Source organism: Lonchura striata, chromosome 9, assembly GCF_050655825.1.
Source record: "Lonchura striata isolate lonStrDom1 chromosome 9, ASM5065582v1, whole genome shotgun sequence".
In the NCBI taxonomy this organism is placed as follows: Eukaryota; Metazoa; Chordata; class Aves; order Passeriformes; family Estrildidae; genus Lonchura; species Lonchura striata.
In genome coordinates this window covers 9,813,126-9,826,733 of record NC_140711.1, presented here as the reverse complement: position 1 = coordinate 9,826,733, position 13,608 = coordinate 9,813,126, and the positions used below count along the sequence as shown (strand labels likewise).

The window sequence follows — 13,608 nt, the reverse complement described above, 5'->3', positions numbered from 1 at the left end:
AAACTTTAGGGGCACTCTTCTGTTCCTTGAAGCATGCTTTATCTTAGATAAACACAGCTTCAGTTGTGGTGTCTAAAGAGCTCACAGGTGGCTGTGGGGTGACTCGGGACCCTTGAGCTCGTCCCCTGCTGCCTGCCATATTCATAACTAATCTGTAGTCTCCTCCCCGGGCTGCAGGCACTCGGGGAGTTGTTGAGTGTCAGAGTTTATTTGTCCTGGTTTGATTAGCACAGACCTGGCAGGGCATATTTTCTTTTAAATGGCTCCTTGCTGTGACAGTGAGGTTTTGGGAGGAGGAGGAGGAGAGAGGGGAGCCTGGCGTCATGTTTCCCCAGGCAAACAGAGGAAAATGAAGAGCTGATGTGCTGGGAGGGAGAGAGGTGCTCTAGAGTCTTTATTATATTTTTATATATTATAATAATATATTATTTATATATTATAATAATATATATTTATTATATTTGTATGGATATAAGAGCCTGCCCCTAAACAGGACTGCTGAGAGGGAAGGAGAGAGAGGGGCTGTTAGCACGAAGCAAGGATGCCGTTTTATCTTCCTGTGGACTTTATTTTGAGGAAGAAAAGGATGTTTGGTGCGTTTCTATCTTGTCGACTGTTAAAAGCCAGCTGCTGAAAGCCTACCCCAACACAAACAAGGATCCTGACAGGAATACCCTACTGGCCACCTACTGCTGCTCCTGGCCATTGCAGGGAGCCAGCACCAGGCGCGTGTTTGGGGAGCCTCTGACACCCCCATCCTGGGGCAGTTCTGCCGCCCTCCCTCCCTCCCTTTCCTCCTTAGCTCCCCCTCAGTGTGAGGAGGGCTGCGTTTGAGCCCCTCACCTCTGGCGGAGGAGGCAGTGTTGGAGGGACGCCTCCAGGTGCGGAGGTTTGGGGAGGGGGAGCTGGATTAACCCCTGCTGTGCATCCCCTTCACCCGGCTGCCCTCGCAGCCCCCCGGCCCAGCGCCCCCGCCTCCGCGGCAGCCGCCTTTGTGCCTCCCGCATCCTGCCAGGCAGGTGTCAGAGCCCTGAATGCGGGCAAAGGCCCCGCTGATGGATACCACAGATGGAGCGTGGAAATCGGCCCAATAGGCCTCAGCCACAGGCCATTTCTTAGGACCCAACAAAAGCCTCCAAATAAGTCAACAAAAATCCCAAAGATCACAAAGAGAAAGTGTCATTTGTCATTTGCTGTGGGTTTGTGTGGGGGTGGCGGCCCCGCTGCACTCCCCTTGCCTGCACCCGAGCAAACACGAGGAGGTCACTCGCCTCGCCTCGGCCTGCATGGCTGCGGGGATCAGGCAGGCGCTGGCAGCCACTGCCGCCACGGTGAGCCCCAGGCTGGCAGAGTGAACCCCAGCCTGGGAGAGTGAGCCCAGGGCTGGCAGAGTGACCCCCAGGCTGGCAGAGTGAGCCCCAGCCTGGGAGAGTGAGCCCCAGCCTGGGAGAGTGAGCCCCAAGCTGGGAGAGTGAACCCCAGCCTGGGAGAGTGAGCCCAGGGCTGGCAGAGTGAGCCCCAGGCTGGCAGAGTGAACCCCAGGCTGGGAGAGTGAGCCCAGGGCTGGCAGAGTGAGCCCCAGGCTGGCAGAGTGAACCCCAGGCTGGGAGAGTGAGCCCCAGGCCGGCAGAGTGAACCCCAGGCTGGCAGAGTGAACCCCAGCCTGGGAGAGTGAGCCCCAAGCTGGGAGAGTGAACCCCAGCCTGGGAGAGTGAGCCCAGGGCTGGCAGAGTGAGCCCCAGGCTGGCAGAGTGAACCCCAGGCTGGGAGAGTGAGCCCAGGGCTGGCAGAGTGAGCCCCAGGCTGGCAGAGTGAACCCCAGGCTGGGAGAGTGAGCCCCAGGCCGGCAGAGTGAACCCCAGGCTGGCAGAGTGAACCCCAGGCTGGGAGAGTGAGCACCCCAGTGAGCCCCAGGGCTGGCAGAGTGAGCCCCAAGCTGGGAGAGTGAACCCCAGGCTGGCAGAGTGAGCACCCCAGTGAGCCCCAGGGCTGGCAGAGTGAGCCCCAAGCTGGGAGAGTGAACCCCAGGCTGGCAGAGTGAACCCCAGGCTGGGAGAGTGAGCCCAGGGCTGGCAGAGTGAGCCCCAGGCTGGCAGAGTGAGCCCCAGGCTGGCAGAGTGAACCCCAGGCTGGGAGAGTGAGCCCCAGGCCGGCAGAGTGAACCCCAGGCTGGCAGAGTGAACCCCAGGCTGGGAGAGTGAGCACCCCAGTGAGCCCCAGGGCTGGCAGAGTGAGCCCCAAGCTGGGAGAGTGAACCCCAGGCTGGCAGAGTGAGCACCCCAGTGAGCCCCAGGGCTGGCAGAGTGAGCCCCAAGCTGGGAGAGTGAACCCCAGGCTGGCAGAGTGAACCCCAGGCTGGGAGAGTGAGCCCCAGGCCGGCAGAGTGAACCCCAGGCTGGCAGAGTGAACCCCAGGCTGGGAGAGTGAGCCCAGGGCCGGCAGAGTGAGCCCAGGGCCGGCAGAGTGAACACCCCAGTGAGCCCCAGGCTGGCAGAGTGAGAGCCCCAGGCTGGCAGAGTGAACCCCAGGCTGGCAGAGTGAGCCCCAGGCTGGCAGAGTGAACACCCCAGTGAGCCCCAAGCTGGCAGAGTGAGCCCCAGGCTGGCAGAGTGAACACCCCAGTGAGCCCCAAGCTGGCAGAGTGAGCCCCAGGGCTGGCAGAGTGAGCAACACACTGAGCCCCAGGGCCAGCAGAATGAATATCCTGGGGAGCCCCATGGCCGGCAGAATGAACACCCCAGTGAGCTCCAGGGCTGCAGTGGCACAAGGGGGACACTCTGTGAAATTAATCTTGCTTAAATAAAGGACTGAGAAGATGGATGTGTGGAGGGTAGCTAGCTAATAGACTGCTACCAAAACCCTCCCTGGCCTTTGCTATTTTTATTTTTTCTTTCCTTGGCCTTATTTTAGTGAGATCCACAGCTAGACAGAATTCATTCTGGCTGTTACACTGGGAAAAAGAGACTGTGTAATATGTTATTAAAAAATGTTACAGTGTGTAAAGAGCTACCAGAGAAGTTCTGCTCCCCCGGTCGCAGGATGATAACCTCTCCATGATAACCCCTCTGCCTGCCTCTGTCAGGTGCACTGTGTTGCAGACCTAATGCATGGGCTTTAAATGGTTGTCATGTTATTGTTATTTAATTATTCAAATGAAATGTCTTGCTGGGAAGAAGAACAGCCCACAGAATGACCTCTTGTGTGTCATTTTGTTATTCGGTTTTTGCCCCATGTGTCTATTTACGGTGTTTGGAAAAGCGATGGTTGCAGAACTCCAGGTGACCGAGTGCCTGTGACATTGGACAGTGGGGTTGTGCATTTGTGGTGATAATCAGCATACAGCAATTCCTTAGGCCACCAGACAGGTCATGAGCAGTTAAGGGACAAATAATTTCTCTTTAATTCTGTAATTACTTTTATAATTACTGCCTCCCCCATTTTGAGCTGTATAATAAGAGGGGTTCTGGTGATCCCAAGGAACCCAGCCAGGCAATCTCCCATGGCAGTGAGTCTCCTTATATTTCTGACTTGAGGGGTTGGAATATTAGGAGCATTAGGACACATTTAAAGCCTAGTGATGTGCATGTGATATATATTTTGTGACTGTGGAGGTGATGGATGTAAAAATAACCCAGCTAAAATCTCACCAGCTTTGCCAGTGCTGAATAATACCTTTGTATATAATTGAAGTCAGTAGACCTGTTAGTGAGATACTGCTTAGAGAGAGGGCAATGCACTGTGGCTATTGAACATATATAAAATATATATTGTTTGTCTAAAGGCTGAGGTGTATCAAATTTTTGTGCTCAGCAGTACTCTGACCCTTCTCGCCTGTACAGATTCTAATAATGGTATTTTAATAAGAAAAAAATAAAGATAAAGGCTTCCTTGATTATAGTGATATTTAAGAATACTTTGTAAGAAATAAAAAGAGTACTGTTTGTAGTACAGACATATAGCTATCCTTTGTGAAAACATTTGTCTGACTTTCATATCACAAATAAGACAAAAGAAGCCAATGTTTTCAATAAAGCTGCACATAGCAACTAGGCCTGGCAAAAGGTAATGCCAGTGGAAGAACACAGATATAAAAGTAGTTTCATGTGATATACATTTTATCCCTACTTTAATTTTATTACTTCCTCTTTAAATTCTTGCCTTTGATTACACATATTGTTCTGGACTCTTAGATACTATAGAGTTGGTTTTTTATTGGTTTACCTTTGTGCCTTTTATATACTGCTTAATGAAATATAAAGTGAAAATGAAATTAAGTCAGGTTTTTTTAGTTCTACATTCTTTTGCAGAAAGGAATGACAATATAGGGAAACGTCAAAATTTTGCTAAGTCTTTATAAAACATTTTTAAAAAGCTAATGATACGTCTCCTGATATTTCCCCACTCAGTTGGTGAGGGAGTTCACTTCAGGAATTTAGCAGTAAATATCCCCTTTAAATTGCACAGTTTAAGCCAGCTTTTTATAGGCATATACATAGATGTGTGAAGAAGTTGTACTCACACATGAGTCTGTAAGAGCATAGTGGAGTCTGTAAGAGCATTGGAAATTCCTGACATTTCAGTGTTTGACTTCCTTTTCTTTTAACTCATTGTACACAATTACAGGCAGCTTTTCTCAAAGAAGTTGTCTCCAGAAGGGACATTTCTGAGCTCTGCTTAGACCTCACCACACCAGGTGAGGGCAGAGTGAAGTGGTAACCAGTGTGAGCCTGGTAGCGTGGCTGGTGTGCTCTCCTCCAGCCTAGCTGGGAAGTAAGAGCTGCTCTGCTTGAGGTGGGTGATTTGTGTCTGAGAGTGACATTGGAAAAATATATTTTAAATAGCCTCTATTTCTTTTTGCTCTTGAATGACAGCATGGAGCCATCCTGTAGGGTTGTAACTTGGCAGTTGCTGAGGAAGGCAGGTGTCACTTGGCACCCTAGCTGAGAAGATTTGGGATTTGTCACTAATTCAGACAATGTATAATGTTAATTTTGGGATACCCTAGATTGCCTGTTTAATAAGGACTGAACTTGAACTGTTTGGGATAGGATGTTTGTGCTGATTCTCCTTTGTTCTAGAGAACAATATTCTCAAGAATGAGAGCCTCTTAGTGCAGTCTTGGGACAAAGTTTCACTGCAAGTAAGAGACTCTGGGAGTTGATGTTTGCTCAGTATGTGGATGCTGGGATCCACAGGAGTTTCTCCTTATGTCTGTGTTTGCTAGGTCCAGGATAATGATGCTGTCTGGAAAATGAAGACAGTTTTCACAAAAGAGCCACTGGTCTGGCAGTAATTTTTTTTTTTTTTTGGTGTGCAGAAATTAATAAACCTTTCAGCTGAATTGTCTGAAAAAGCAAGCACTCTGTGTTTCTCATGCTCTAAGTAAACAGATTAGCTGTATTTATTAGCTCAAACAGCTTGAGTGATATTGGAAATGTAAGATAGCTAGAAATTAACCTGGTGGGGGGTTTTAGCTGGAGCTTGAGAAACAATTTGCTTCCAAATAAATTACATGAAAAGGATTATATTAAATCAGTGTCTATATCAATAATTTCTTTGGCATTGTTGAAGTAGTAGCAGCAATGCTTGTATTTCCATTGAACAAGCAGTTTCAGCATTGCTGGGGAGTGTCTGCCCTCTTTAGGTGGTTTCCCTTGAAGTCTCAGGCAAGAAGGAATGCTGGTTGCCTGGACAGCAGCTGGTGCAAGTGAAGACTGGCTTTGAAATGCTACTTTTTTGGTTCATTGCCGTTTACTGGAGAAAGTGAGTGTGGTTGGGTACTGGAAGAGGTTCTGCTGCCTTCACAGGTATAGCTCTGGGTTCAGCTGTAGCTGGAGTTCACTTGATGGCCAGGGGAAACAAGCAATGCTGCTGGGATCTGTCTGGCCCTGTCTGTGACCTCACTATCTGCATGTCTGTGAAGTCCAGAAAGAGTTTTCTATATTGATTTCTCTATAAACTGCTGATTTCAAGAGTTCGTAGACCCTTCCTGGGTCATGGTCATGCTGTATGTGGTTTGTTTCTTGCTGACCTTTCTCCAATTCTCAGGGTTTGTGAGGCAGCTTTGGTCCAAGACAGCCTCCATATGAAAGGATGTCATTGATTGATTCAATATTTTGCCGTTTTTTCTCCTTAAATAAAGCTAATTTTACCTATTTATTTTCTTTTTTGAGCAGCAGCACCTCAGTCTGATGAAGGCTCTGACATTGATTCTGAACCAGATTTGCCTTTAAAAAGAAAGCAGCGTCGCAGCAGGACAACCTTCACAGCAGAACAACTGGAAGAGCTGGAAAGAGCTTTTGAGAGGACACACTACCCTGACATTTACACCAGGGAAGAACTTGCACAAAGAGCCAAGCTCACAGAGGCTCGTGTCCAGGTATGTATAATGCAAGCTGCCTAATGAAAGGAGTTTCCTTTTCTGTTAGCATGTGAGTCCTTTTATATTCCTACATGATCCTGCTATGGAGTAGAAAGAAAATGTAAACCAACATTGTTTACAGCTATAGAGTTTTTACATCTGTACACGGACAATGGTTTTACAACTGTTTAAGAGAACTGCTTTGAAAAAGCTTTTGTGTCTTCCCATTAATTGTTCCATACCTACCATGAATACAGTACAGAATCTCTGAAGAGGAAGGAGGTCTGATACCCCATTTGTTTGCTTTATCCACTTGACAGCACTCTGCATGTAACAGCTCAGCTGTTGGGCCAGTTTATAGTTACCTAACTGATTTCATCTGTTGTTGTCTGGGTCTTCCAGGCATTAAAAAAAGGAGAGAAAACATTTTTTAAAGGAAAATGTGTCTACACAGCCATGCAAGGGAGCGAGGTGGTTGGTGTAGTATCTACAGTTCACTTTCAGGTTAGATTTTGAAGTTGACTTGGTATAAATTCTGTAATATCTCTTTTATCCCCACTCTCATTTTAATTCAAAAGAAAGTAAGTGCTCAAATAACTTCTTAGTCTTCACAGCCTCATGTAGATCTGGGTTGTCTAAAACAAGCTAATGTACCAGAGTAGTAACATGGAGTTGATTTAAATTTTTTTTAAAAAAGATGAGCCTATATTTTTAGCAGTGTAAACCTAGGAAAATAGCAGCCAAATTATCCCGGAATAAACTGCACCTCAGAGTTCAAGTTTTGATTAGGACTTCTCCTGTTTAATATCAAAGAAACACATGTTGTGAAAAGTTTAATACTGCCAGCAGAATCTTCTGCTGCTCTTTCACCACTTGACATCTATGAATTGCTGGGAGAAGTATGCCCCTTTTAAATCAGTCTGAGTTGCAAGTGTTGCTAACTAATGTGTGGTTGGATGACAAGCAAAATGTTGAAGCATGTGATCTAACAAAGGAAGAGAAAGGAGTGGTGACTTGTGGTCTGACCAAGGATACAGGTGAATTTGTTTTCTTTGGTAAAACTCTTATTATGGTTTGACCTTTGAAACTCAGCCTGAGGCATTCAGACTGTGCAAGCTGAAATAAGCACTACAAAACACCTCTCTGACTTTTTAAGACAATCACACCTATTGCAGCATGGCTTTATTATTGAGCATCTGGCTTGAAACGCTTAGACTTTTTACCTGCTAAATGTTTTTGCAGAAGACTTCGCGCCACATTTCTTGTAAGTGTTTATTATGGCTGTGAGAGAAAATCAGATGTGTGGATGAATTTGTCTGGAAGGCAAACTCAGTTGTGCATGACTCTTTTCTTAACATGTTTACTAAATGAAATGCTTGCAAAACAGCTCCATAGATAGACTTGGGCCAGGTAAGACCAAATCAAGCCCCAGGAATCATTTGCACACAAACATAACAAAGATAACTTGCTTCACAAGTGTTAGCAAGATGAATGGGATCTTGGAGATGATGTTTTGGTCTATGTTAGCTTCAGTGGAAAAATACGATAAAATGAAAAAGACCTTGTTCATGTTTTTCTAAATCAATGACCCACAGCTAGAAGAAAAGCAGAACTCTCATTAACATAACAGCTGTCTTAATGTGGCTTTAACCCTGTGACTTTTTGCATTCCTCATGGCTTCCTTGGTTCCCCCGAGACGCATCCTGTCTCACACCACTCGTATGATCTACAGCCTCACGAATTCCCCAGTACCTCTGACATGGATATTTTACCTAACCCAGCATGGAAGAGAGTTCCCAGTCAATCAATGATTAAAATACCAGAACAAAACCTTTCTGGATTAAAGATGAGCTGGGGTTGAAGTAACAAGCCTGTGGGCAGTTTCCTAGTGCACTCCATCTGTCTGGTACACTTGAAGGCTGGCAGAATGATTTACCAGTGGATTAAGGGATACAGGATTTGCCTTATCAGCATTCAGCACCTCTCTATAGCCCCTTAAAATAGCCACGTATTATGGGCATGAAATAAAAGACGACCTGTGAAAAGAAAATAACCCTAAGAGACTTGAGTCTGAGAGGGCTGGATAGCCATACTGAAGTAGCATTCAAGCTTTCTTAGTCACACTTCTTTTTTGGTAACATTATGATAGAGATCAGAGATACCAAATTTTATATGGATATAGGCACAAAGATCTCTTTGACTGCTTCCCAATAAAGCATTATCTAAAAGAGCTGGCTCTTCCCGCCTGAATCCAACTAAGCCCAGAAACTGATTTATTTATTTATTTCCTTTGGAGCTGTAAGGTCCAATTTTGTGCAGTTGTTTTATATTGTCTGGGTAGTTATTTAGTTGCTTACAACTGGATCAACCTTGCTATTCCCTCTTTCCCTCTGTGTAATACTTACATCTCATGTTTTGTTTTCTCTACCCTGCCACCCTGTGCTTCCCCTTTCCTTCTGTTCCCTGAGGCTGTCTATTACTCTTGTGAAAGGAAGAGTTTTACACCACTGAACTAGGTTTTTTCTCACTTTCCCACTGCTGAAGGGTAGCCAAATGCATGTTTCTAACCTGGTTCTTGGAAGTGGGGAAAAAATCTTGCCTCTGGTCTGAGGTCTAGTGTAGAACATATCAGCCCCTAAGGGGAATTTTTTGAGAGCTACAAGCAACTGAAAACAGACTTTACACTGTGAATGTTATTTGTGTACCTAATCATGGGAATAGGAAAGGCTTTTGGGAAAAGAAGTGTTCCAACAGAGTCCACATTGTAAGAGTCACGAGATGTGTAACTATAATTATGGCAAATATTCTAGCACTGGGTGTAATAAAGAGTTAAAATGCTCCCTGCAATTCCTCCTGCAGCACTTTCTACTCAAGGACTGCTGAGTCCATTCCCCCAGTGTTTGAACCTAGATGTGATGTGGAGCCAGGACAGCCTCTTTTGCTGCCTCTTCCAAAGGCACTTGCTCTTCTCTGCACATTAGATGCAGAAGGAAGAGGAGAGTCCTTTGGTCTTGTGAGTTTATCAGATAAAATTTAGAAAGATGAGCACAGTTCCAAAGGAGGATCCTTCCTTTAAAAAGAAAAAAAATAGTGATACACTGTGAATGAGAAGTTAAAGATTTGCATGTTTTGGGTAAAAATTGCAACCCTGCAGTACTTTACCTGTCCAGTTTAAAACCTCATTAAAACCATCATTATGTTGCAGTGCAGGTCTTCAAGTCTGTGGCCAGTTTTTATTGACAATCTGAAGGCAAGTTTGAGAAGTGAATTTATCTCCAGGGTAGATCAAAGGGTCTTTCTGAGTTTCAGAGCTGTGGAGTTATGGTTTCTGTAACAAATGGTGCATCAGGAATGAAGTGGGTAGGATCTTTCCTGGCTGCCTTTGATTCCCACAGGAGGCTTGTTTTTAGACCTGGATGAACTGGGCAAGCTTTGGCAGCAGCTTGGGCCTGTTTCAGATTGATGGTGGGGAGTGTTTACACCAATCTTTTGGCAAAGGATTTTTAAATAAGGTTGAGGTTTGTCCTATGGCTGGCCAGGAACCTGCCTTGGCCAACGGGGACTGGCTGTGCAGGCAAATCTTTTGGGGCTGTGTGTTGATGGCAGGCATCCCAAATTGCTAGAAATGTAGTGCATGAGACTTGTGTATTGGACCCTGTTAAGGAGTGCCCCAGCTGTCTGGATCCTTGGGGTAGGAGGCCCTGCTGTGAGAAGCAGCTGGCACGTGCCCCCCCTGTTTAATTCCAAAATGCAACGGTAAAATATTGTTTGGATTCTTTTTCATCCATGAATAATGGTGAAAAAGGAGGGCAAGTAAGGAAAAATTCTGAATCATGACTATTTCCCACCCTGAAGAGTTTCTTCTCAACCAAATCCCAATTTTAAACTGATTTACTTGAAGACATTAAAAAAAAAAAAAAAAAAGTTGTTTATCAACATAGCATGTCTGAAAATTTGAAAATTTAGGCACATCTCTCCAGGCTACTAGCATGGAATTGAATGTTCCCATGTCAAACTTGTAATCAGCTTGTAAGTTTTTGTAAAAACTTTATTATAACCTCAACAAATAAGTCCCTAGAGCTCAGATGTCTTGAGTAGCTGGAAGAGAAATTATTAGAAAAAATGTATTTTAAGTGTTGTGCTTGGGTATTATTTTCTTTGCTTTACTGTGGTACAGGGAGGGAAAGAGTTTGGAGAGGAGTAAGGGGAAAGGTGAGAGAAGTTATGACTCTTGAGCTAGTACTAAAGACTCTGAAGTCAAATTTCTCAGCTTTAGTTAGTACTCTTTTCTCAGTAGAAAACAGCGAAAAGCACACTCTGAGAAATCACTGGGGAGGGGGAATCTGTGCCAAAAAAAAGTCATAATTTGCTTTCAGCTCCTCTGAAATGGCTTGAGCATATACACTGAACTGCCCAGTCCTATGGGGAGATGGGGCAAGGGAATGCAGGATGGATTCAAGAGCACTCAAGACTCGCTTTCATCAGATCTTTGCAGTTATTCCTGATGTGGTTTATGGAGAATTTCTGGTGCCTTTTCTTGAGACTGAATCTCTTGCATCATAAAAGGGTTAAAGAATAAAAATGCTGTGTGCATCCTTGCACTAGATAACCCTGTAATTGCAGGTCCCCTTTCCTCTGTAAAGGGGAAATTTTTATGGTTAAATTAACCAACTGCATTCATAAGCAGGCCCAAGAGAACATTTTTAAATATAAAGGAAAATAGGGATGTGATTTTGATTGTCTCTTTATGGTCCCTGCTCCCTAAGGGCTCTAATTAGTGTCACTTTAACTTATAAATACACAGTTCAATTTGCTTATTACTCAGTAATTTTCAGAACTATTCAGCTGCAGATTTTTAGAAGTATTTTTGTAGGACCAAGTCAAAGTTTACTCAAAGAAACCTAAGAGATGGGAGTATGTTGGATTACACTGGGAGGTGGTTGAAAGTACCTATTCCCAGGCACAGTCTAGTGGCTTTTCGGTCTATGTTGGTTTTTTTGTTTTGTTTTGTTTTATTTTGTGTGTGATGTGATTTTGCTTTTCTTAGCATTTGGGTTTCTTTTTTTAAAATTTTTTTGTTTTGTTTGGTATATTTTTCCCTTTTATCCCCACCTCCCTTGCTGAAAATCCCATGTAGGTTTTCAAAGAACTCTGGTTTCTAGCACACTGATAACTCATGGTATCCCAAACATCACTTCCCATGCCCATAACGAGCAGGTTTTGGCAGGCAGGGTACCCTCAGCTTTGTGACATTCCCTCCTGTGGCCATGGCAGGCTGCTCTCAGCAGGCTTTGGGATGCTGTGAGGGAACATGGTGTGTACCTGTATGCAGTGGACCTTATCCCTGTGAGGCTGGCGGTGTGCAGATGTTACAGTCAAGCTGATTTTGTCCAAAAAAGCAATTCTGTTTCTACTTTTTCTTCATCCCATGTCTGATCCCTGGCAGTGCTCTCCCTGCAGCTCATAGTACTGATACCCTGGTGAGCCAGGATGGAAACTCACCCTACTGCAAAAACAAAGAGAGAAGGGAGGACAAAAAACTCATTTCCTGACACACCTTCGAAGGGCTGCTGAAGTGTGAGGTCTGGCACCTGTAGGGACGGCAGGAGCAGAGCCTGAGGGTGTTTGTAGCAGTCACACTGCCATGTTCTGCAAAGGTAACAGAGTCAGCTCTGCCTGGGCTGGTGGAGCTCAGCTTTGTTTGCAATTTCCTTCTTCAGCCTCCCCTCTTCCCAAGGCACCCCTGCTGCTTCTGCACAGCCCGCATTCTTTCCCTGGTGGAACATCCGCTGAGGACTCTGGCTTCCAGGATGGTCAGACTTTGTTTTGAACATAGGAATTTTGTGGGAAGGGAGAGGTGGGGAATAGTAGGGTAGGGGAGGCAGTTAGCATGAAAAATATCACGTGGAAAAATGGAACCAATCCTCCCTCCTCCCATCTAAAATCCATCTAAAATTAGAAGTGCCATTAACAATACATCAGTCTCTCAACTTTTGTGTTTCTGGCACTCGTGCTTGCAATGGTCAGGACTTTGTATAACAAAATATCCATGGTTTTTTTTGCAACATTCACATCTTGAATGTTTTGCGCTGTTGAATCAGAGATCTTTTTGCCTTAAAAGCACATACAGCACTCTGTGTTTATGATCAGACTGTCGAAATGTCAAGGCTAATTACACTAGTGTGTTCCCAAGTGAATAAACGCATCTTCTAAAGAATATCCTGTTGTGATCAACAAAATAAGATATTGGCATGATCACTTGCAGACTACTTAAAAAATTATAATAAGAGGCAGGATCCAAATATCAGGAAATAGAGATGTAAGAAACCCATTAGTTCACCTTATCCATCTACACTGGTGCAAAATACAGTTTTATGTTCTGTTGGCAGAGTGATTTCTTTTTTGGTCACTCCAGTTCCAGGTGCTTGAACCTCCAGTACTTAAAGTGCTACTTTCCCTCCATTTTGTTCTGCATTTCATCTTCTTCAGTTCTATTTTTGAGCCATAAATGTTGACCAGACATTGGGATTCAGGTTTGTTTCCGAATCATCTGGATCATTTACATTCCGTTTTTGAAAGTGACACAGGAACTGGGGAGTCCAAGCTTCACTACTGTGAGTGTGACTTGGCTTCTGTGCAGACATAGTTTCTGAATGCTTGGGTCCCTCAGCCAAGACATGTTTCCTCTGTCCATTTTTAGATAGTTTAGAGTTTGATTTCTGTTGTGCCCACTGCAGGGTGGCACTTTCTTACACGATGACACTTGGGATCTCCTCCAGGGGCTGCTTTGTACTGGAAGCATCCCTGCAGCCAGGTGATGATTGTGCCCCTCACAAGGAGGTTGTGGGAGAACAGGAGCATCCTATGGTAGAATTGGAAAGGCCACTCATAAGATGAGGATTTTGCCGTGTTGGTGGATGTGGAAATCTGTTGCACATAAGGGGACATTGTACTTAAATCATATTGGAAATGTACAAACAAAAGAAACTATTTCCCCAGGTTTTTACAATATGTTTCTAAGCAGAAACACTGGCTTGTGGTGACTGAATTTATTTTTAAGTCTTGGCGTGAGATTAGCAAAGTTTTTCAAGATTTCTTTAGTGGTAGTAGTGTACATGGATTTTTCATGATACATAAGGATTTAAGAAAATAAAAAAATTCTGGACTCTTGAAATAGGTCAAGGCAACTGACTGTAGTCTAAGGAAATGTTATGATTAAAACCCCTAATAATTTCAGTTAACATATT

At 44.6% G+C, this 13,608-nt stretch overlaps 1 protein-coding gene across 8 annotated transcripts in view; it reads left to right on the top strand.

The window, feature by feature from the left end:
* PAX3 (paired box 3) overlaps positions 1-13,608 on the top strand; it is an 80,544-nt gene that overhangs the window by 49,643 nt on the left and 17,293 nt on the right. For 3 of the 8 annotated variants that reach the window (XM_021553662.3, XM_085587651.1, XM_021553661.3), the window contains one exon: positions 6,174-6,379. In XM_021553662.3, coding sequence (XP_021409337.3) covers positions 6,174-6,379 — 206 coding nt within the window. The remainder of the gene's footprint in view (positions 1-6,173; positions 6,380-13,608) is intronic. The other 5 variants (XM_085587654.1, XM_085587653.1, XM_085587652.1 and 2 more) reach the window with 2 other exon arrangements.